General features: G+C 52.3%; 7 protein-coding genes across 7 annotated transcripts; 2 read left to right on the top strand and 5 right to left on the bottom strand.

Annotated features, from left to right (window-relative positions):
- Positions 1–116: 116 nt before the first annotated feature.
- On the top strand, positions 117–950 carry bud32 (serine/threonine protein kinase BUD32; the record flags this gene model as incomplete). The annotated part of the gene is made up of 1 exon (XM_025540919.1): positions 117–950. The coding sequence occupies one exon, from the start codon at positions 117–119 to the stop codon at positions 948–950; it is 834 nt and encodes a 277-aa protein (XP_025401359.1).
- A 135-nt stretch (positions 951–1,085) lies between these two features.
- BO70DRAFT_332358 (putative gamma-cysteine synthetase regulatory subunit) lies at positions 1,086–2,202 on the bottom strand. The gene is made up of 2 exons (XM_025540918.1): positions 2,155–2,202; positions 1,086–2,107 (listed from the first exon to the last, which is right to left on the bottom strand). The coding sequence occupies exons 1-2, from the start codon at positions 2,175–2,177 to the stop codon at positions 1,207–1,209; spliced, it is 924 nt and encodes a 307-aa protein (XP_025401358.1). The 5' UTR covers positions 2,178–2,202; the 3' UTR covers positions 1,086–1,206.
- A 191-nt stretch (positions 2,203–2,393) lies between these two features.
- BO70DRAFT_385764 (aldo/keto reductase family protein) lies at positions 2,394–3,622 on the bottom strand (the record flags this gene model as incomplete). The annotated part of the gene is made up of 6 exons (XM_025545762.1): positions 2,394–2,613; positions 2,681–3,050; positions 3,119–3,300; positions 3,359–3,416; positions 3,480–3,490; positions 3,548–3,622. The coding sequence occupies 6 exons, from the start codon at positions 3,620–3,622 to the stop codon at positions 2,461–2,463; spliced, it is 849 nt and encodes a 282-aa protein (XP_025401357.1). The 3' UTR covers positions 2,394–2,460.
- A 322-nt stretch (positions 3,623–3,944) lies between these two features.
- On the bottom strand, positions 3,945–6,309 carry BO70DRAFT_360089 (uncharacterized protein). Its single transcript, XM_025542699.1, has one exon. It carries the CDS (start codon positions 6,259–6,261, stop codon positions 4,054–4,056), a length of 2,208 nt encoding a protein of 735 aa, XP_025401356.1. The 5' UTR covers positions 6,262–6,309; the 3' UTR covers positions 3,945–4,053.
- Positions 6,310–10,276: 3,967 nt separating this feature from the next.
- BO70DRAFT_369482 (uncharacterized protein) lies at positions 10,277–11,643 on the bottom strand (the record flags this gene model as incomplete). Its single annotated transcript, XM_025544682.1, has 2 exons — positions 10,277–11,553; positions 11,607–11,643. 2 exons carry the CDS (start codon positions 11,641–11,643, stop codon positions 10,277–10,279), a joined length of 1,314 nt encoding a protein of 437 aa, XP_025401355.1.
- Positions 11,644–11,875: 232 nt separating this feature from the next.
- On the bottom strand, positions 11,876–12,776 carry BO70DRAFT_394362 (uncharacterized protein; the record flags this gene model as incomplete). Its single annotated transcript, XM_025546457.1, has 3 exons — positions 11,876–12,038; positions 12,097–12,186; positions 12,523–12,776. The coding sequence occupies 3 exons, from the start codon at positions 12,774–12,776 to the stop codon at positions 11,876–11,878; spliced, it is 507 nt and encodes a 168-aa protein (XP_025401354.1).
- A 6,296-nt stretch (positions 12,777–19,072) lies between these two features.
- Positions 19,073–22,114, top strand: chsG (chitin synthase class III; the record flags this gene model as incomplete). Its single annotated transcript, XM_025539237.1, has 6 exons — positions 19,073–19,159; positions 19,231–19,723; positions 19,783–20,144; positions 20,192–21,038; positions 21,095–21,924; positions 21,977–22,114. 6 exons carry the CDS (start codon positions 19,073–19,075, stop codon positions 22,112–22,114), a joined length of 2,757 nt encoding a protein of 918 aa, XP_025401353.1.
- Positions 22,115–22,194: the final 80 nt, after the last annotated feature.

Raw genomic sequence — 22,194 nt, 5'->3', positions numbered from 1 at the left:
ACACCACCACCACCAGCAAACCCCCAAATGACCACCCCAGAAATAACAATATACACCCCACCCCCCTCCCCCCACCTTTCCACCACACAGCCACGACCCCCTCACCCACCATCCCAATGGAGCTAATCACCCAAGGCGCGGAAGCCCACCTATACAAAACCACCTACCTGACGCCCTCCACGCCCGCGGCGCTGAAAATCCGCCCCTCGAAACCTTACCGCCACCCCATCCTCGATCGCAGACTGACCCGCCAGCGCGTCCTCCAGGAAGCCCGCTGTTTGGTGCGTCTTGTCCGGGAGGGGGTGAATGTTCCGGCTGTTTTGGCGGTGGATTGGGAATTACGGGATAATTCTTCTTCGGGGGGTGAGGCGAATGGAAATGGGAATGGGTATGCGGCAGGCGCGGGCAACGGCGCGTGGATCCTCATGGAATGGATCGATGGGGTTATGCTGAAGGAGGTGTTTCGTGCGTGGGAGGGGTATGTGAAATCTCGGACGGGGCTTTCTGATGCGGAGAGGGAGGGAGAGGAGGGGAAGGTGAAGTGTTTACTGAGGCGGATTGGAGTCGCGGTTGGGTTGTTGCATAAGGCTGGGGTGGTGCATGGGGATTTGACCACGAGTAATCTGATTTTGAAGTCTCAGGCCGCGCAGACGAATGGTGTGGATGGGGATGGGGATGGCAAGGGAGAGGTGGGGACGGTCTCCCCCCACATGGAGGGCGAGATCGTGCTCATTGATTTCGGGCTCGCCAGCCAGAGTATCCAGGATGAGGACCGGGCGGTCGATCTGTATGTCCTGGAGAGGGCGTTTGGGAGTACGCATCCCCGCACGGAGAGGTTCTTTGGCGAGGTCTTGGAGGGGTATCGGGGCAGTTATCGCGGGGCGGGGTCGGTGATGAAGAGGTTGGAGGATGTGAGGATGAGGGGGAGGAAGAGGAGTATGATTGGTTGAGTTTATGATTTGATTGGATGATTTGGTGGTTTGATGGGTGGGTTCAGTTGGTCTGGATATATGATTATTGATCTGATCTGGTGATGGTGATGTTTGGTAGTATGAAGATACTTAGATCTGGTAGACAGTGGATGGACAGTGGATGTATCATGTATTCGTAATAGACATCAGATATAGAAATGAAACGAACTAACGCCGCGCCGTGCAACCACCATGCAGTATACTTATATTCCAAGACAGCCAGACAGCTGACAGGCTACGACCTCTCCTGCACACAACTCCCCACATCCGCAAGGGCAAAATACCCCTTATTCTCGACGACGCCCCGATCCTTCACCACAGCGGTATACTTAACCACCCACTGGGGCTCGACATGCCCCTGCACCCCATCCGTCGCATCGGGCGCGGACGCCAAAATGCCCGCTCCGCGCTCCCCGGGCCCCAACAACTCCCTCGTCGTCCCGACCGGCAGAATATCCATACAATCATTATGCGTCAACAGCTGGATCTTCTCCTGCCGGGCATACAGGATCAACGACTTCGGCACCACGCAGCAATCCTTCAGATTGATCTGATTCACTGACGGCTTGACGCTGGTATGCGGCAGGAAGCGTGCGAGTCGCTCGCTCCCGAACTCTGCGACGCCGAGTTGCGAGATCATGCCTTTCGCGTGTAGTTCTTCCAGCGTGCGCCATGTCTGGATCATGTTGTCGAAGTCGTCCGGCTCTTCGCTCCCGGTGTCCGAGAGTGTCTCTTCCTCGCTGTCGTCGTCTGCGTCGAAGAGGATCCCCGGGAACGAGACGATCAGGAGGTCGATTGAGTCGACGTGCAGTTCTTTGAGGACGAGATCGATGGCTTCCCGGGTGTGTGCGCATCGGCGCGACGCAGGGATCCCGGGCAGGTAGAAGAGTTTCACGGTGATGTCGTATTGGGGGCGTTCTTCGGACAGGCCGTGCGCGAAAGAGGCTGTCGGGATGTATAGGGTGTCGTTGTCTTGTTTTGTCCAGGTTGGGAGGGAGGAGGGGGTGGTGGTTGTGGTGGCGGTGGTGGAGGATTGTTGCGCGGCGAGGAAGTTGTCGCGCAGCGAGTTGATCAGCTCGACGTTGGACTTTTCGGTCAGATGTCGGATCACTGTCTCGCCGCTTATCATGATGTTGCTGGGGCGGTTAGCGGGGTGTTGAGGGGGTTATGAGGTGGGACATACGAGGTGGAGAGGATGAGCTTCATGGTGGCTGTCTCGGGGGGGGGGGGGTTAATGGGGAGACAGAGTGGTGGTGGAGGGGTTGAAGGAGGGAGGGAGGAATTGGGTGGAATTGAGGAAGAAGTTTGGCGGGGGAAAGAAAGATAACGGACTGAATTGCATTGCTAAGCAGCCCCGCGGGGTGCGGAAGCCCTTGGCCGCAAACATCCACTTTTCTGGTCTCGAATAGAATAGAATTGGCTGACAGTATCTACAACCATGCTCATATTTCCACCTCCCCTGTCTATATAGTAATCATTCGTTTACCTCTCAATCAAAGTCCAACGTCGGATCCCAGTCCGTCGGCGAATACTCGCCCGTCTGCAGCGCCTTCATATCATCCTCATCCAGCTCGAAATCAAACACCTCCGCATTCTCCTGGATGCGACTGGGGGTCACCGATTTCGGCAGCGGAACAAATCCCTATAAAGACGTCAATTACACTCTCTCATGCCCTAACACAGACAGCAAGCCAATGAGGCAAACCCACCTTCTGCAGCCCCCACCGAATCATGATCTGCGCCGGCGACTTCCCATACTTGGCCCCGAGATCCTTCAACACCCTCTCGCCCATGCGCGTCCCATGCGCCAAGGGCGAATACGCCTGCACCACGACATTGCGCTTCTGCAGCCACTCGACGATATCCGAGTGATCCAGCCACGGGTGCAGCTCATACTGCCCGACGTCGATCTTCCCGCCGCCTCCGCTCTGAATGTACGCCTCCAGTTCATCCAGGTGGTGGATCCCGTAGTTCGACACCCCGATCGACCGCGTTTTGCCGGCTTTCTGTGCCTCCACGAGCGCTTTCCATGACCCGAGACGGGCTTCTTTTCCGCCGTAGGGTGCGTGTAGTAGGATTCTAGAAATCCGCCGGTGTTAGTTGTCGGGTTGATAGCTGGCTTGGAGGGAAAGTGTTGGTGTTCTCACAGATCGAAATACTCCTGCTGCGCCTCGCGCAGACTCGACTCGATCGCCCGTTTCGTGCGATCGTATCCCATCGATTCAGGGGGGATCTTGGTCGTGAAGAAGATCTCCGATCGGGGAAGCCCGGAGTTGGTCAGGGCGCGCCCGCACGGCTTTTCATTGCGGTACATTATGGCGGAGTCGACCTGTTTCGGTCAACCGGTTGGAAGGTTGTTTCTTAAGGGCACATGGGGAGGAGCGTACATGGCGATAGCCGATTCGGAGGGCTTCGAGGGTGGCTTTTTCGGTTTGGGAGGCAGGACTGGGGGGGATCAGATTGGGCCTTGGGGGAACGGGGAGGGGGAGGGGGAGGGGGTTGGTGTACATGAGGTAGACCTGTTGATGGTTAGTTCATAGATGGGTGGGTGGGGGTTGTTTGGGAAGGAAACTCACCCCGTATCCGAGGATTGGGATGTGGTGGCCGGAGTTGAGCCGGTAGGTGGATTGGAGGTTCTTGAGGGCGGACATGGTGAGATTCTGCGTGCGAGGAGGTGATGAGAGGGTGGTTGAAGAGGGGAAGTTGTGGTGCTATTATGTACTTGAGAGGAGCAGCGATGAGATCATCGCAGTGGGTCGGGCTTATCATCCACTTGTCCACGATACACTTTATGCTTCTTTGCGCCAAGACAGGCCTTATTGTTCCATCACAGGGGCGGAAGTATATGGCTCAATTGATTCTCGATCGATTTCATGTTTGATTAATCATTATACACAGACTTGATGGCAATCCTTTGCAATATCCAGCACGAGGTATCAACCCTGGTAATCTAGGTAACGGCTAGTAAGATGAGGCAATAAAGGTCTGATTCTATGATACTGCTGCGCGAGCAATTCTCATGGTTGGAACTTCACTACAATGAGAAATCCATAGGGGTTTCTTGACTAGTAACTACATGCTGCTAATTGACACACTTGCGTTTGGTCCTTAGCTCATCCCTGCTTGTATACATTCTCTTCAAAAGACCCTTTCTACTTGAGGTCGATTTCGGAAGTAGCATTTGATGGTTCAAGTGACACCGGTGGAAATCAATAATCAATACTTGTTGTAGTTCATCATTCCATAGAATATTCTCTGGGCGAAGGTCGTCATGCACGACACCCAATGATAGAATACTTCTTTCCGACCGTAAGATATGCCGCTGCATGTTGGTATCGATTTCCTTATGACGGAGACTCTTGCCCCCCCAACTCATTAGTAGCATGTGGCGAATCTCACCTGCGCCGTGGAGAAAGTAAATATTAGCCAAATTTATGAGTCCCAGGAAAACCGGCACTGCAGAGCCTTGGATACTCTGTAAAATACGATAGATATCTGCTTCCTGCGATACCTCATGCCATAGCCGTGAAGTTGTGCCCTTCCCCACCACTGTGTAGCCGTATGCGGCACATGTGACTTTGAATGGTGCGCCATATGATCCACATTGACCAAGTGGAGTACAGTACTCATCCAGGTTCTTATCCAACTGTTGCTTGATCAAGGTGACCAATTCGGCGGCTCGGATTGGGTGACGGTCAGTCTTCAGGGCAACTCGATGAAGCTTCACATTCGGGCATTGTGGATCCAAGATATCATCGCGCTGCAAGCCCAACAGACATTTTTGCGTGCAGAACTCATGAGAGTGTGAGCGAGATTGACCGGCATAGCGTTGAGGGGGATTCTTTGGGGTGGTCGGCATGGAGCGCGGTGCGGGCGGCGAGGACGCGATCTCACTAAAGCCGCGCTTTCGTTGCGCAGCAGGTGTCGAATCATCATCAGGCTCTGAAGAATCCTCTCGACGGCTGACACCGGCAGGCGCACGGCAAGTAGAACGAGTGGACGGGCGGCGACCGAGGGAGGCAGGCGATTTGAAAGGAGATGATGGCTGATACTCAGATGATGTTATCTCCGAGCTAGTACACTCCGGGCTGGTGTAATCAGATTCTGGGGGCTTCTGCTGCAACTCGCCCGATGGAATCTGGGATCGTGCATAGCTGAAACTGGTTTCCCAGGTTGGAAGCTGTGATCGAGCAGCGTTCCGCCAGGATTGATCTCGATAGACCGACTGGAAGCTCATTAGACATAGACAAAGTACTCTCTCGATTGCTGTTCGAGGGCCCTCAATGCCACTCTCGACATCGAAATTCGGCTCGCATAAATAATAGTACAAAATCGAGCAGTCGTCGGGCACCCGTAGAAGCACAATCCCAAGCCCAGTAGTCAAGTATGAGTACTCCAGACCTTCCTGAATCATCACATGATATTCCTGAACGATTGCAGAGCCGGCAAGGCGAGCGGCGTTGTATCTTAGTTTCTCCGGCCCGTCGGTAGGAACTGTTTCTGATTCAACAATCTCATGATAAAAGTTCATCGGTCGGAGTCCCGCCCTAAGATTCTCGTTAGACAGTTTATGCGGCGGTTTGTACTCGACTGTAGTTAACAAGGCCCTGGTATCTCCATCAACGCGGTGAATACAGAATTGATCAGGGCGCGCAGGTTGCTCCTTCGAATTTGCTTCGTCTGGCGGATCTTCGTCAAGAGCATTGGCGTGGTTGTCGAACCACACCCCATCCTCTAGGCCGAATTCCTCTCGAGCACTCGGTATCTTGCACAGCGCTGAGATGATATCAAACACATGATTTTCCACAGCGAAACGCTCATAAATCTCCAGGTCCTTTTCGCTCGTGATAGGTCGGGCGGCAAAACGCTGCCCGTACTCTTCTAGTACAATGCAGGGGCTGAATAATCGCGGTGCTTCTCTGCCGAAAGGATGGAGATATTGATGAACTGAGTTGTAAACCCGCTGTTGCTCAAAGACACAATCTGTCCAGGGTTCCAGTCGTACAGGGCAGTACTTGCCGGTAGGGGACGGAATCTTGCCGGTGGTAGACTGAGCGGGATTTCCGGCTTTCAGAGGCTTCGAAAGAAGGTTATGACAGTGTTGAATGAATTCTTCGAAGGTAGTCGGACGATTTCGTGTTTCTGCCTGCTCTCTCAGTATCTTCTCCTGCCTTCTTTCCTCCTCAGCTTTCTTTCTTTCTTCGTCAGCTTTCTTTCTTTCTTCGTCAGCTTTTCTTAATTTCTCTTCGGCTTCCAACAGCAGAGCCTTGTAGTCGACTAAATTCGACATGATTAAAGTGGGCGTGTGTTTAAGACAGGTATCTGATTTTCTAATGAGTATTGCAAGGTCAAGAATTGGCGACAGTTACCAATCCACCCCTTCATCGACGGGACGACAAATCGGATGAACTGTTTATCCGACAGTAGCACCTGATTTCATATTGGTTGGAACAACCCGATTGGCCCTATCCCTCGGCCATTCCTGTATGACATCATGTATGCCTCATTGCTGCCTGATTCTGCGTCTATATATGTAGCCCACCTGCTTGCGCAGCAGTATTGTATAGTAATCAGACCTTTATTGCCTCACCTTCCCAGCTGCTACCTAGGCTACCAGGGTCAATATTCCACGAGTACTCTAACCGGGAAGACATCTATTTCTACGTGATGCTAGCATCTAGAAACCTTACAGAGAGTTGCGAGCAGAAGCTAATACCTGCCCGAAAGAAGCAAGAGAAGGAGCTGGATTGCAAGAAAGAGCGCTCAGATTGCTACAAGTCCGACCTCTACACCACTGGAGGATGACAATACACCCACACATGGTCTTAATAAAAACATCAGTTCTTAACAGCAATGAACTGCCAGTGTGGTCGTGGTCTTCAGCTACCGAAACCCGACTGCTAGATCTATCTGTTTCTGCCGACTTCTCCTAGATACTCCCTCAACCCTTGAAAATATGTAACTTTTTGTGGATTTCAGTCTTGTAGACTTAAATAGATCTGACCCAATAGGATCTCATTCTTGTAGCCTTTTTTAGAATCTGTGCCAAGCTCGGCCACGGGAAGATTGCAGTCGCGCGGCTGACAATATTCATTCTTTAGTCCTTTGTTAATATAGGTACTGTAAGTTAAATTTAACCGCGTGGTCGACCAGATCATGTGAGCGAAACGCCCAAGCAATTCTATTTTTATATATTGAGTTTGGCAATATACACAGTATCATATAGGAACTAAGTTCAGCCGTACCGTGGATTGTGTGCCCCATGTACTATTCATGCAATCAAGCGGTTAGTCAGTTTTATCATGATTTCTTTAAATAAGAATAGTGGCCTATCTCGTGGCTAGCTTGCCACACAGCAAGAATTACCTTATGAGTAATAGAAGCACACGGTCTGACTGTTAGCTATGCCGTTCAAGAAGCAAGGAGTACTATATGATAGGCCTGGTCGTACATGAATCCTATATTATGAAATATACTGTGACAAGACTGGCCTCAAAAGAATGCCAACCATAGATGCCTTATACCAATTGACAGACTTCTATTCAACCCCAATTTCTATTGGGTTCCTGGCAAGTACCTGCCTAGGGTACGTTATACCCATTTCGGCCCCAAACATCATTTTAACTCCATTGAGCAGGCAGCCATGCCACAGACCAAGTCATTGCCACCGACTATGTATTAGCTTATAGCAGGACTTACATAGGATCGACAAGTTCGTGATGTGACTATCCATGTTCACCCCTTTGGACACAGTCTTCATCTAAACATGTAGTTTTTTCGAGCATCTTTTTTTCCAGTGGGATAGCCACAGAACCCGGTCAATTCTAGTACTCCGTGCGTAACTGCGCTGTTCGGGGTATAGCAGCCCAGACTTGGCGAATTCTCTGTGCTTCGTAACGGAACATCATATACGCATGCTATACAGTAATCACAATCATACTCCGCGTTATGATCTTCTCTCTCGATAGCATAGCAGCCATGGAGAAGGGCCAATTCTCGGTCGTTTTCGCTGACGGGTGCATCGCAGAAAGTGCGTGCTGGCTGATTCCAAGCATTACAGTAACACTGAATCTGCAGATATCATTCTTATCTAGTTGTTGAAGTGTGTATACTGGGTCTAGTTTGATCTTTCAGACACACATCTCCTGTATGCTGTTAAACCAGTCACGCAAGTCCTGAGCCGGGGTCGTGACTTTCACACAGTGTGGCGTGTTATCGAATCTTTTCAATGTCGAGTTCACCGTCCGAATCAGCGACCAGCAGTATCCTTCTAGCAAATATTCCCGATCATCCAAAGTTTCAGCGTTATGAACTGCATGGCGGAACTATAGCCCACAATCCAATACTCTCAAAAACTTTCCACCATGCGCCGCTATTCTCTCACTAACCTTGTATAAAACACGAAGAGAACCCGACGCGGTTTTCATTCGCTTTCTCAATTGGCAGTAATGGCTCTCGGGAGTAAAGATCTTTCAACTTCACCCACTTCCAGGCAGGTTATACCACGGAGGAGACTCCGGTAATAATTAGAGTCCCCGAGCCACCGCCACAAGGGCTCCATTGTGCGAGGTTGCCATTTTGTGCTGGAGTTTCTCAAGAGGTGTCGGGAGGTACAGTTCGACGGAGTCCATTTTCTGAACAATGTTTGATAGGCCCGGCCCGGCCCCACCCGGTGACTGAGACTTTCGAAGAACCGGGAATACTTACAGTACGGTTTTGATCTTGGAGGACAGCTGCACCGCGGGAGGATAACAGTTCCCGGAGCGGGATAGTATGGATATAAGGGTTCGTGAGTTGTTTCTGTAAGATGCATCGTTCCAATGATGAAATGTGTATAGCGCCTTTGCTATTCGATGATCGGATCCGACAATAAGTTCTCTTGAAGCGTATTCCAGTTTATAGTTCCGTCTCTGTATAGACTATCTATCTATCCACCATGCCGGTGGAGGATTATACCTCGGAGTATATATTCACTGCGTATATTTCTTCGACAACCAGCATCCAAGGAAGATATATCATAATCGATACATAATAACAAAGAATAAATATCATCTCCGCAGACTTGACTCGGATTCAGGATGATGTAGGATGAAGAAAGAAGAGGGATCAGGAAGGGAGAAGGATCGGAATATATAGACAGCAAATATTCACATCTGCTGGCGATGATTGATTCATTCATTCCCTTGTTTTGCGAAACTGTGTGACTGACTGACTGCAGTTAGAGAGGGGAGGAAGTCGGTGGATGGTGGGGGGGTGGGTATGCTTCACTGTCCTGATTCTGCTTGCTAGAGATAGAGATTAACTATTGAATATGATATGATGACATATCACTGCCGCAAATGATAACCCCGCTAGAGTCTCCCCCAGGTGGCATACTTGGCTAACAAAACAAGATAGCTAGAAAAGTACTAGAAGTAGGGTCGGGATAAGTCCACACCCCTAGGTATGTTACCCCTACACCCCTCCCTACATTCCACTAACACCGGTCCCAAAGTGGGAAGGCGCACTCACGCGATGTGGAGCTACGCTACTAGTGCTAATCCAGCTGTGTCTGCCTGCCTGCCAGCATAAGTCCAATCCGCCTGCGCATAGTACTACTACTACTACTATGTACGGAGTACTTAGTTAACTAGTAGCTAATGCAGCCTGATACATGCGCATTAGTAGCTAGCTACAGTAGTGCCAGGTGCCTGCGTGGAGCAATATCGAGCCTGCGCAGCCTTTAGGTTCCAATAATCCCCGATCAAGGAAGGGGTGTCTGAAACATGGTTATTTGCCACGCAACTGTAGTTAGACTTTCCAGCGCTAAACTGTGCTTGGGAAATAGAACGTCGCGGTAGTCAAAGGCTATCTTCTCTCCCTGTTCCGTATAAAGGCCGGAAAAGTAGATGGAAGATTTGTTTGCATTTCTTGATGGGATGGCCCACGAACAAGAGGAACGGATTTACAGAGTAAGTAGGGGGCTTTTCGCTTACATGCGGGAGAAAAGTAACGACTCTGGCAGACTTCATTGTCTGGATGAATTCATATTTACAAAGTAACTCAATAATCTATACAAAAAACCATACTGGTAAGGTAGGTAGGTATGCTCTCAATTCAGCCACCTCAATGGCAGTGTCAAGATCTAGCAGACCTGATTCAGATCCAAGAAGCATAAATCATAGAACAACGAAGCAGGAAACGCCAGGGCTTCTGTCAGGCCAAATGGCCACTTCGGATCCCTTTACGCCAATTGTCGCCAGCCAAACGAGGAGTGTTGAAGGCCTAGAAATGGCTTTCGGAAATGAGAAATCAGAAGCATGCGATCATTTCACCTCGTTCGCATCGGAGAACGGGCTCTCGACTCGTGGTGGGAGGTGTCGGCTGCTTCGGTTAGACCGGGTGCCTTCGGGCGTCTCGAGAAGAGACGACGCGCGCTTGGTCTCGGGGGTAGGTTGGTCTTGGAAAGGACTTTGGTCGACGGCAGGCGAGTCTTCAATCACGGTAGCGGGTCGGGATTGCGCCTCATCCTTGGCCGTTGCTGTCTGGCTGGCCTGAGCGGGCTCGGCCTTGGGTGCAGCGTCTTCTTCATCGGACGAAGTGGCGTCAAATCCGGAAGCAGATGGGTCGGTTTCTTGTTTTTGGCTGCCGGATCGTGAAACGACGGCACTCGTAGTCTCTGGTTGCTCCTGGATAGTCTGGACGGCGGGAGAAGCGGTTGCGTTGGCGGTGTTCTTCTTTTTGGACGGTCCTCTCACCATCACGGGCTTCGCAGTCACGGTCCGAGCAACAATGGAACTGTTGCTGTTGGCGGTGGTAACGCCCGCCTTGTTGAGCTGCGCCTGTGTGATGGCGGGAACGGCGGGGGCATTCTCCGCCCCGTTGATGTTGACCATTGCCGCCTTCGTGCGCATCACCTGTTGAGCTGGCATCGGGCTGACGATGGCATTGTTTCGGTAGATGGTGGTCGCCACACTGCTGCGCAGGCTAGGCGCGACACTGCCACGGTCGTTGGACGCATCCGACCACGTTGAGTCGCGCAGGTCGCCGGGCATGAAGAAATGCTGGTCGGGGTGCGCACCGGGCAGCGGAGGCACGGGCGGCACGAGGTGGCCTGGTGTTTCCGGAGGCGAGCGGTTGGTAACGCCAGGGATATAGGCGATCTGGATCACATTCGAGGCGCGCGTCAGGACGGTGGAAGCGATAGAGTGGGTGGACTTTCTCGACTGCTGGCCACTGTTCACTGTGCTGGCTTTCTCCCCCTCACTGGCGCTGGCGCTGGCGCTGGCTGCCTGCTGCTGTTCCTGGCGCTTCTTGCGGATAAAGAACCACCACACCAGGAATGTCGCAATGGCAACGAACGCAACACCACCAACGACGCCTCCCGCAATCGCACCCGTGTTCGTGCCTCCGCCCGAGTTGCCATTCGAGCCCGAGTCTTCACCTGATGTGGGGGACTTGACACATTGCGTGGTCGCGCACGAGGTACACGATTGACTGGTCATGGTACATGTGTAGCCGGTGTCGCAAGTCGGGCAGGCGGGTGCCGAGGAGGAGCATGACACACAGCTTCTGAAGGACAGAAGATCGCGGGCGTACAGCACTAACAGATCATGTCAGCAAATGGCGCCGCGCAGCCAACAAATAGACACCTACCGCTAGGAGCGTCGGGGTCGGAGGGATAGAAAGACATGATGGAGGTGTAGGGAAGTGGTGGAGTAAAAGAAAAACGAAGGAGGTATAAAAGTCGGGTCGTAAAGCTGCTTCTTCAAAGGACGAAAAGAGTGGCCGGCCGATCAACGGCAAAAGAACGTGTAAAACGTGTACAACGTGTAGAACGTAGAGCGAAAAGGTAAAGAGTGTAGGATGCTCAGACGTCAAGTCGTGAGAGTGGTTGCTAGATCATAAAAGGAGGGCCGACGGTTTTAGGCAAGCGAACGGATGTCGGTGGTCAGGAAGTCGGTCGGAGGACGGTAGGCAACAACGGTCATAGTCTGCGATCTGGAGTGGATCTCCCAAGGTGAGGCGGTAGATGATTCTCCCAGTCGGAGGTTTTGTTGGGTCACTGCGATGGATGATTCAAACCCGCTGCATTGATCGTAGGCAGGTGATAGGTGGTTGCTCTGAGTCGATGTCGGAGAAGCACGCGTTGGTGGCTGCCAGGAACAGGACCACCGCAGTGACGGGCGACAGACTGTCAGGGGAGCGGAGCGACGAGCGCGACCGGGTGGAGAGACTGAAGAGAGGGCGAGAAGACGAAAATGGGGGGGGGTGTTGAAGGTGAATATGGAGGGGGAGGAAGAAGTAAAGGGTCGAAAAGAGGGGGAAATCAAGCGAGAGAGAGCAGAAGAAAGAAACGAGGGACGACGAGGGCGATAATAATAGGAATCAGCGCAGGCCAAAGGAACAAGCAGCAGGTCAGTCAGACGAACGGGGGGGAATGAAGCGGTGGTTAGTGTGTTGGTGTGGGTAGTGGTCGGGACCGTGGTTGGTGTGGGTGGCCGGCGGGAGAAGCGGAGGCCTAGCGCCGCTTAGTACTACTCAGGCCTACGCCCACCCGCCTCACCCCTACTGCCACGCCCCTCGCAGGGGGGCCAGAGACCGACTCTCCTCCTGCCCAATCTTGTGTCTCTCAAAGATGAGCACGGAGTAGGAGTAGTTCGTCGCAGAGCATCGACTGCTGAGGATGTCAAACAACCGTCTCGCCTCCAGCCAGATGATCGCATCGACAACAAAGAGCCACTGCGGTTGTGCGACGGACGAACCATCCAATCCGGCAGTACGTAGCCCGTCGTCATTAATCGCATTATGATTAGGCGGCACCATATGGATGGATGGGCGGAATAGTGCCGGAATATTGACCAGCTATGGCGAATGCTACTCCGTACACACCTTCCGATTAGATACTACTCCTCGCATGTCTAGACAGTGCTACACAGTGGCTCAGGAGGGTTACAAGCCTATCGATCAAACCTCATACAAACGGTTGCCTGTCTGCAAGCCTCTTGCTTTCTTCAACGGTTGCAATGGATGTATCAACCCCCCCTGGCATAGATGGGGGACGGGGCACAAATCACAGTACAATGGATGGATGGCTCCCACGCCCCATGATTCCTTACTCCTCGTGTCTCAGGTGCAACTAACCGACCAACCACCGGGCGGGTGTGTGCCAGGCACGGCCGGCCGTGCCTGGACGAGCTGGTCTCGACCCTCGCGCGCCCACGTTGGTTTTCTGAGCCCGGAAATTAACACGGCTCACTCGCGCCAATCAGGCCGCCGCTGAGCACCCACTCGCAGCCTCAGGCACGGCGGCCCAGAGGATCCATTTGATTAACTCATTAATCGAGATTGCCCGCAATTTCTTGTCGAGACTGCGCCCGGCATTGGAATTAGGCCGTCTGCCCTGCCTGGCAGACGGCAGACGGCAGACGGCAGAGAGGCGGCGGTTGGGGAGATACCGAGCGAGCAGTGTGTAGGACGGAGTCTGGTTACCAGGAGACTCACTGGATGGTTTTCTCAGACTCAGCAGAGCGAAAGGAATACATGTTCGACTAGCCTAATCAGAATGGCTGGCCGCTAATGGCTGGTTGTGGCTCAAGCCACGCGTCACCCGGCCTCGATCCCAACAGCCCTCACGGTGCAACTGTGCGATCCCATGGAGTTATGAACCCATCTCTGCAGCATTTACGATGTTTCTGTACACCACAAGATATAGGTACAGGAGCAACCGACCTGATCAAGACTGGACAAGCAGGACATTGCTGTTCTGCAGACTTTCTTGCCAAGTTGGCACAACCGTTCCCGAACGGTACAGTCAGACATCAACCCATGGGTCCCATAATCCCCATCAATAATGACAGACCGTCAATAGTGACGGGCGATTAATCAATATTAATATCGAGTCTTCACTAGATCTGTGCTTTCCCCATAAGGTTGTCGAACCGAACCATATGCATTATTGATTTGACAGGATGACACCTCAATAGTTGCGGATCTTCTTCCCTTTATTCTCTTGGCGGCAACCGTCCATGCGCGACATATCTGTATTCAATTGACGGCGGGGCGTGTCTCAGGGATGGAGTGCCTGATATTGTTCTCTGAGAATGTCGCTGCGTATCTGCTATCCCGACCACGACCACAACCTCGTGGGGCTGGATACTATCTATCCCCTGAGACTCTGTCCATCCACTCCCACTATGTACATACTACGTACGGGTCGGGAGAGTGGTATGACATGTCCAAAGATAATCCGGGCGGCGTTGCATCTACTTAATATTAATATTGCTATGAAGAAACCATTGATCATTAGACTCCAATCTCCTGAGTATCAACCCAGTCCATAGGTACATAAATAACCCCCATTCTTCAGCGATCCTGCAGCCGAGCGAGTCAGTCAGGGATTCAGGAGTCGCTTACCGGGCTATTTGCTTATGGGAGACTTCTGTCAGTCTGACATCGCCCTCGCTTCTAGGTCTCTGAAGGAAGGAATTTCCTTTCTCAATGGCCCCTTTTGAGGTTTATATTTAGCAATCAGTTCGTTGGTCAGAGTGTGCACTTCGGTAAACTATCTATCTGGTGCGTGCTGGGTTGGGTCGGGTGTGGCGGGTAGCACAGGATATACTGTGTAGAGCGGGTGGGTTACTCTGGATTCATTCAGGGGTGACGGGGAGGAAGTGGTTGTTTGGATGCCTAGATTCAAGATTTTTTCTATATATTGAAGGCTATTGGGAGTAGGAAATACTCTGTCATTTTAGGGGATTGTCATTTGGTTTGTTCTTGTTATCCTAGTCGTGGCACCGACCACCATGTCAAGTAGGTGTGGGTGTGGGTGGGGAATAGCTGGGCTGCGGGGAGATGCATTGAGGGGTTACTCTACTGTATACCACCCCCCTCCCATATTATTTGTGCTGAGGGGCCCTTTCGCTATCGTCTACCTCCAGAAAAGACCAAACAGAGTCCTACAGTACTATCTCTAGAAAACAGAACAAGAATAATCTGGTATCACCTCCTGATAAGGAATTCAAGGGGAAAGAAAGGGAGTTTCTGCAGTGTCTGGTTTGTAGATAATTTAGCTTTGGCTATTACGCAGAAGATACTTAGTTACTTTGGCAGGAGGAATGGTCATTCAGGGATTGAAACTTAGTTTTTGGAAGCTAGGTATGAGGTATGGTCTGTTCTCATGTGCCTGGTAGGTACTTACTACTATGTAGTGGGGGTAGGACCAACGGCTGTGCTACTGTATATATATGTATCATGTATGTGTGTCGAACGAGCGCATCAGCCCACACAACTGAATACATCTACACAGACACCACTCTCTTGAAATCGAGGTCCGTGCTTTCTTTATTTTCTTTTTTGGATAAGTTAATTATCATAGACATCTTAGAGTACCCGATTGGTGTAATGCACCCAGGGAAATCATAATAAAAGTAGTTTATTAATTTCCCACAGAGCTGGCATTCTATACAAAGTTACATACTCTGTAGTAGCTCATGTAATTCCCGAGAAAGCAACGAGATGGCATAATTTCACCACTAAGACATTTTGAGTTTCTGCATCAGCTCGTTGATAAGTGGTCAATGCGATACCCACCCAGATTCATGTCAAGTCCGATAAATTTGAAACTGTCAGCAATATAAGCTCGGTTTCAGCCCCAATGAGCCACTGGGGCGTTCGGCTGCCATTTACGACCTACTTTAGTGCCTCCTGTATACGGGAAGGACCTCACAAGTAGAATGTCCCGCTGCAAAGATGCATGGATCTCTGCAAGAAGTAGAAGCAGAAGCATGCATGATTGAAACCCTCCGAACCTGTAGTGGTAGGCTTGAGTACTGCGTCAGTACTTCCTCAGGGCTTTTCAATATCTGCATGAAAAGCCACAGCCACATCCGTGCTACCTAAGTATTGCACTTCCACCCGAGCCATAACTACCCGATACCATAACGGGTTAACAGCACACCGCTCCGTGTCTTACTTTCATTGAAGAAGACGAGATTTGGCAATTCGGCACTCCCGTATCTATCTAGCTGTGGATGATCTGTCTATCATTGCCGAGACAAGGAGCCAATCGTGGGCGATTTCGCAAGTTGACCGGTCGACTATCCAGCCGGGTCTTACTCTATTTATCGAGGTTGTGGTGGAGCATCACGAGCCGGCACTAGACCGGACGTGCATTTGCTTGGCTGAGCTGCGTATAGATTAAGCCAATTTAACGACCACTGGGCCCTGCGTAGAGTTTGTCTGTAGTCTGTAAGTGTTCTATGTACGGAGTACAGAGTAGACTGGGCAGCATAGACAACTCTGTAGATACATCGGGATCAACCCAATGTTCGGAGACTTTGGACTGCAGTCGAATGGCAGTAGTGCAGCAGCAACACGAGAGAGGCCAGCATCGCATACCAAAATTGGGTTGGTCTGCCGGGAGACTGGTACCGTTGGCCCGAGTGAGCGGTTGACCGACGGGACGGGCTCCATATTATTGAGATGCGATGATCAAAGTTTAACATCGCACAGCGGATTCATCCGACCTGCATCCACGGTGGCGAGTGAGTCGGACGCAGGGTCGTACGGAGATGCCGTCGCTTTCTTTACCGTCAAATGAGAAGCGCAGCGGTCAGGGTAGCTGCGTGGTGGATGAGACTTCGCGTCATCGTTCGCTCCGTTAGGGGGTGCCACTCGGTCTGACTCGCAATGTCACTGTGTTGTCTGTTGTCACCGCGGAGGAGCTAAAGATAGGACCCAGAGAAGCTCGAATCTAAGACCATCGTGGTTAGTCCCCTGAGTCTGGGCGGGCAGCTTAGCTCGCTGTGGCAGTGATGATCACCAGCCCTGGGCCAGAGAGGCTGACCACTGACCACTGACCACGGACCAGCGGTGGCAGCAAATGGCGTGGGAGAAACGCGGTGAGAATTACCTAAGACCGGTGCGACAGTCCATTGCCAGCCGCTTTGAAACCGCGGCTGACCTGTGAGCCTGACCCTTCGGCCTGCTCATTGGGCTTTGTCTGTCGCCCAGTGATCCGGTGTGACCTTGGCAAAATTAAGGATTCCAGGCTAGCGCCGCCGGGGGGAGTCTGCTTGACCAACGGCCGATAAACACGGTCTGGAGGGTGGGTGGTCGGATTCCCCACAAGCCTATATTTGGCTGGGGAGTTTAGACCCTTTCGGGTCTGCCCCCCCGCCCCCTGAAACAATCGTATGTATTGTTCCTCCAATACGTACCGCCACAGGGTCTCCGATCTCCGACAGGTCACTCACCAAGTGCGATATGAATGTGATCATGCAGGGTAGAGTTGGAACTTGGAATACTTGGGACACTTGGGGGGGAGGGGAGGGAGGGGAGGGGTGTTTCGAATCGACAACCAAGTACTGAATCATCTCGACCAGGATGAATAGGAGCGCGTTGTTGATTGCGTCCAGGATAAAGCAGACAGACAGACACACAGACAGCCAGTGTTGACTGTTGGTGGCTGCGGTTGTTGTTTGTGGCCCGTTGGTTATGCTGGCGAGGGATGTGGAATGCTCATGGGAGACAAGAAACGGGAAGTTATCTCCCTACCGGAGTGCCTGCCAATTGCTGGAGACTATTTTCACACGCTGCGGATCATTCAGTTAGTCGGACAGCCAGCGCGCGGTGGGCAAGAATGATGGATGATATCTATCGGATTCCTACAGTCAAGACAGTCGAGATAGTCCAGAGGGGGAGAAAGAGAGAGAGAGAGAGAGAAAGAGAGAGGGAGAGGGAGAGAGAGAAAAGCCACAGTGGGGCGGTGCGTGACAATACGTGACGCAAAAGGCGGGTGTTTCCAGGGTAAGGGCGTCAGCCAAGAGACTGCGGCCCAGGGTCCGTATCCACCGGCCCATAATCAGGGTTCAGACCCTTGATAATTTTAAATCCATACATAACATTGGAGTGCGGAGCAAAGCCAAGGAGGGGAAGGGGAGGGCAGGACATCTCCCTCGTCATGATCAGGGGCGACGTGACAGCACCAAAATTACTGTGGATGGCTTGTGGATGGGATGTTGACAGTGGACAGGTCTGCCTGGGCGTCTGGAAGGGAGGATGGAAGACTCGACAATGCAGGAGACGATCCGTAATAGCCTGGCCCTGTGGCCCAAGAAGAAAATATGAGGGGAGACCAAAGAGGCAATAGTCAAACAGCACGCTGCAACCCAGCAACATAACACTGGAGTTCTCGGTCATTCATTCACCTCGACGCCCTCGAGAATTTACATAGATAGGACAAACAGCATCCCCCAGTCCATCCCATCCCTCCCAACCATCCCGAAGTACTCACTGCGCATCATTATCCATCAGAATCGGGCCCGCGGTGATCACCAGCCATCGCAGTGACTGATGGACTAGTCTTGCTACTGGGAACCCTCGGAATCCAATACCATCCCCACCCAGCCCCAGCCAGTCTCCATCCGCTGCCAGACCCAAAGAGGACGCGCTGCTGCTCACCACTTGAAAGGAAGCCTGTCTCTCACTCCTCTCTCCTTGTCGCGCGCCTCGTCCCTCCCCTCTCCCCTCTCCCCTCTCCCCTTCTCTTTTTACCTTTCCTGGTCCCTTTCTCTGCCGAGACATCTTTTCTTGTCTCCTCTTCTCCCCTCCCCTCCCCTCTCGCGTTGTGTCTTTGTCTTGTCTTTCTACACCTCTGCTTCTCTCTCCCTCCATCCCTCCCACCTCCCACTTCACCCTCCCAGCTTCAGTTGGGACAGACAGCCTGCGGGTACAATCTCACCTCACGGCATTCAGACGGCACCCCCGGCCTTGTCACTCGCTCTCACCCTGTGCGACCGACTGCGAGCGACCGGCTCAGCCCTGGCGGCTTCTTCCACGTTCCTGCTGTTGCCCGCCCCTCCGCCAGCTTTCTTTCAGCTGCACTTTGTCCGTCGCTCTTTCGCCCGTTGCGCCCTTTCGGCCTGCTCAACTCGTGTTTGTTTGTTTTCTCCTGCTCGGAGCCAATACCCGCGTTAATTAGTCGCACCTACTCCTTGTTTCCCTGATACCCCTTCCTGTTGCGTCCCCCGTGTCGTGCGTTCTGTTCTGCTTCACGGGGTTTTCCTTGAGCCTCCGAGTCCAGTTCACGCATACTGCACCTTAATTTCCTATCATCAACAATGGCCTACCAGGGCTCTGGTAACCACTCGCCTCCGGGCTACGAAGACGGCGGTCATCGCCTCCAGGACCTGGCGCATGGCAGCAACGTAAGTGCTTGCTCTCTACGGTGCTCTCCTCTTGCGACTGTCGGCTAAGACTTGGGTTCCGTCTACTATAGTTTGAAGAAGAAGCATCTCATGGACTGCTCTCTAGCCAACAGGGTCCGTTTACGGGTCCCTTCGACGATCCTCAACAGCGGAACCTGTCACCCGCACGACCCACCTCGGGATACAGTCTGACGGAAACATACGCTCCAGATGCGGGCTACCATGATCCCTACAGTGGGGGTGCCTCTGTTTACTCCGCGCAGTCTGGAGAGAACCCGGCTGCTGCATTTGGCGTGCCTGGCCGTGTAGCGTCGCCGTATGCCCGCAGTGAAACCTCGTCAACGGAGGCATGGCGGCAGCGACAGGCGCCTGGGGGTGGAGCTGGTGGCGGCGGTGGTGGCGGCGGTGGGAACTTGCGCCGTTATGCTACGAGGAAGGTCAAGCTGGTCCAGGGCTCAGTGTTGAGTGTGGACTACCCCGTTCCTAGCGCCATTCAGAACGCCATCCAGGCCCGGTATAGAAATGATCTCGAGGGTGGAAGTGAAGAGTTCACACACATGCGATGTAAGTCACTCGAGTCGTAACAAAAGGCCTTGGACACTAACCAACATTCATCTATTTAGACACTGCTGCAACTTGCGATCCTAACGAATTCACTCTGCACAATGGCTATAACCTTCGGCCTGCCATGTACAACAGACACACGGAGTTGTTGATTGCGATCACATACTACAATGAAGATAAGACCCTCACTGCTCGTACTCTGCACGGTGTCATGCAGAACATCCGTGATATTGTGAACTTGAAGAAGTCCGAATTCTGGAACAAGGGAGGTCCTGCCTGGCAGAAGATTGTGGTTGCCTTGGTGTTTGATGGTATCGATCCTTGTGACAAGGAGGTTCTGGACGTCTTGGCCACGGTCGGTGTCTATCAGGATGGTGTCATGAAGCGTGATGTCGATGGAAAGGAAACGGTGGCCCACATTGTATGCGTTCCAGATGGGATTCTATGACCTTGGCTAACAATAGACAGTTCGAGTACACGACGCAATTATCCGTGACCCCGAACCAGCAACTCATTCGTCCGACAGACGACGGCCCGACTACGCTTCCTCCAGTGCAGATGATGTTTTGTTTGAAGCAAAAGAACAGCAAGAAGATCAACTCTCACAGATGGCTCTTCAATGCCTTTGGCCGGATTCTGAACCCTGAGATCTGTATTCTTCTTGATGCCGGTACTAAGCCTGGTCCGAAGTCTCTTCTGTCGCTGTGGGAGTCGTTCTACAACGATAAAGACTTGGGAGGCGCCTGTGGTGAAATCCACGCCATGTTGGGCAAGGGCTGGAGGAACCTTGTCAACCCCCTCGTCGCGGCGCAAAACTTCGAATACAAGATTAGTAACATCCTGGATAAACCGCTGGAGAGCTCCTTCGGATACGTCAGCGTGTTGCCTGGTGCTTTCTCGGCCTACCGATTCCGCGCGATTATGGGCCGGCCCTTGGAACAGTACTTCCATGGTGATCATACTCTATCCAAGCAGTTGGGTAAGAAGGGTATTGAGGGTATGAATATCTTCAAGAAGAACATGTTCTTGGCCGAAGATCGTATCTTGTGTTTTGAGTTGGTCGCCAAGGCCGGCTCCAAATGGCATCTCTCTTATGTGAAAGCCTCGAAGGCTGAAACCGACGTGCCAGAAGGAGCGGCTGAATTCATCTCCCAGCGTCGTCGTTGGTTGAACGGTTCATTTGCCGCCGGTATCTATTCCCTGATGCACTTCGGAAGGATGTACAAGAGTGGACATAACATTATCCGCATGTTTTTCCTTCATATTCAGATGCTGTACAACACCTTTTCGACTATCCTTACATGGTTTTCCCTAGGTAAGTTGGTCGTGACTCGTCACATTCAACAGCAACGGTTTGCTAACTTTCTCCAGCATCGTATTGGCTTACCACATCGGTCATCATGGATTTGGTGGGAACTCCCAGCTCCAGCAATGGTCACACGGGATTCCCCTTCGGCAAAGAGGCAACTCCGATTGTGAACACCATCGTTAAATATGCGTACCTGGGTTTCCTTCTTCTGCAGTTCATCCTCGCTCTGGGTAACCGTCCCAAGGGATCGCGGTTCTCGTATCTTGCGTCGTTCGTGGTTTTCGGTGTCATTCAGCTCTACGTCGTCGTGGATGCGCTGTACCTGGTGGTCCGCGCTTTCAGTGGGAGCGCACCGATGGACTTCGATACGTCGCATGGCGTGGGTGCCTTCCTGAGTTCCTTCTTTGGCTCGACCGGTGCCGGTATCATCATCATCGCGCTTGCTGCTACCTTCGGTCTGTACTTCGTGGCCTCCTTCATGTACATGGACCCGTGGCACATGTTCACGTCCTTCCCCGCCTACATGGCAGTGCAGTCGTCGTACATCAACATCCTGAACGTGTATGCTTTCAGCAACTGGCACGACGTGTCGTGGGGTACCAAGGGATCCGACAAGGCCGATGCCCTGCCCTCCGCGAAGACGACCAAGGAAGGCGGCAAGGAAGCGGTCATCGAGGAAATCGACAAGCCCCAAGCGGATATCGACAGCCAATTCGAAGCGACAGTGAAGCGCGCCCTGACGCCCTACGTGGCTCCTGTGGAGAAGGACGAGAAGAGTTTGGATGATTCGTACAAGAGCTTCCGAACGAGGTTGGTGACATTCTGGATCTTCAGTAATGCACTGCTTGCAGTCTGCATTACCAGTGACGGTGTGGACAAGTTTGGCTTCACGGTAGGTTTCATCTTCTTCCTATGGTCTCGACGAGGAACTAACAATCCGGTAGAACTCTGCCACGGATCGCACGTCGCGATTCTTCCAGGCGCTGCTGTGGTCTAACGCGGTGTGTGCCTTGTTCCGCTTCATCGGGGCCTGTTGGTTCCTGGGCAAGACGGGCGTGATGTGCTGCTTCGCGCGGCGGTAGAGCGACGGCATTGAAAGGTTCGCAACGCGAGGCGGTTTGTTGAGGGCGGCGGCAGAGGCCTCAGGGAGTCATTCTTGGCA

This window comes from Aspergillus heteromorphus, assembly GCF_003184545.1.
Source record: "Aspergillus heteromorphus CBS 117.55 chromosome Unknown BO70scaffold_6, whole genome shotgun sequence".
Taxonomy (NCBI): Eukaryota; Fungi; Ascomycota; class Eurotiomycetes; order Eurotiales; family Aspergillaceae; genus Aspergillus; species Aspergillus heteromorphus.
This window is presented reverse-complemented; position numbering and strand designations above follow the sequence as displayed.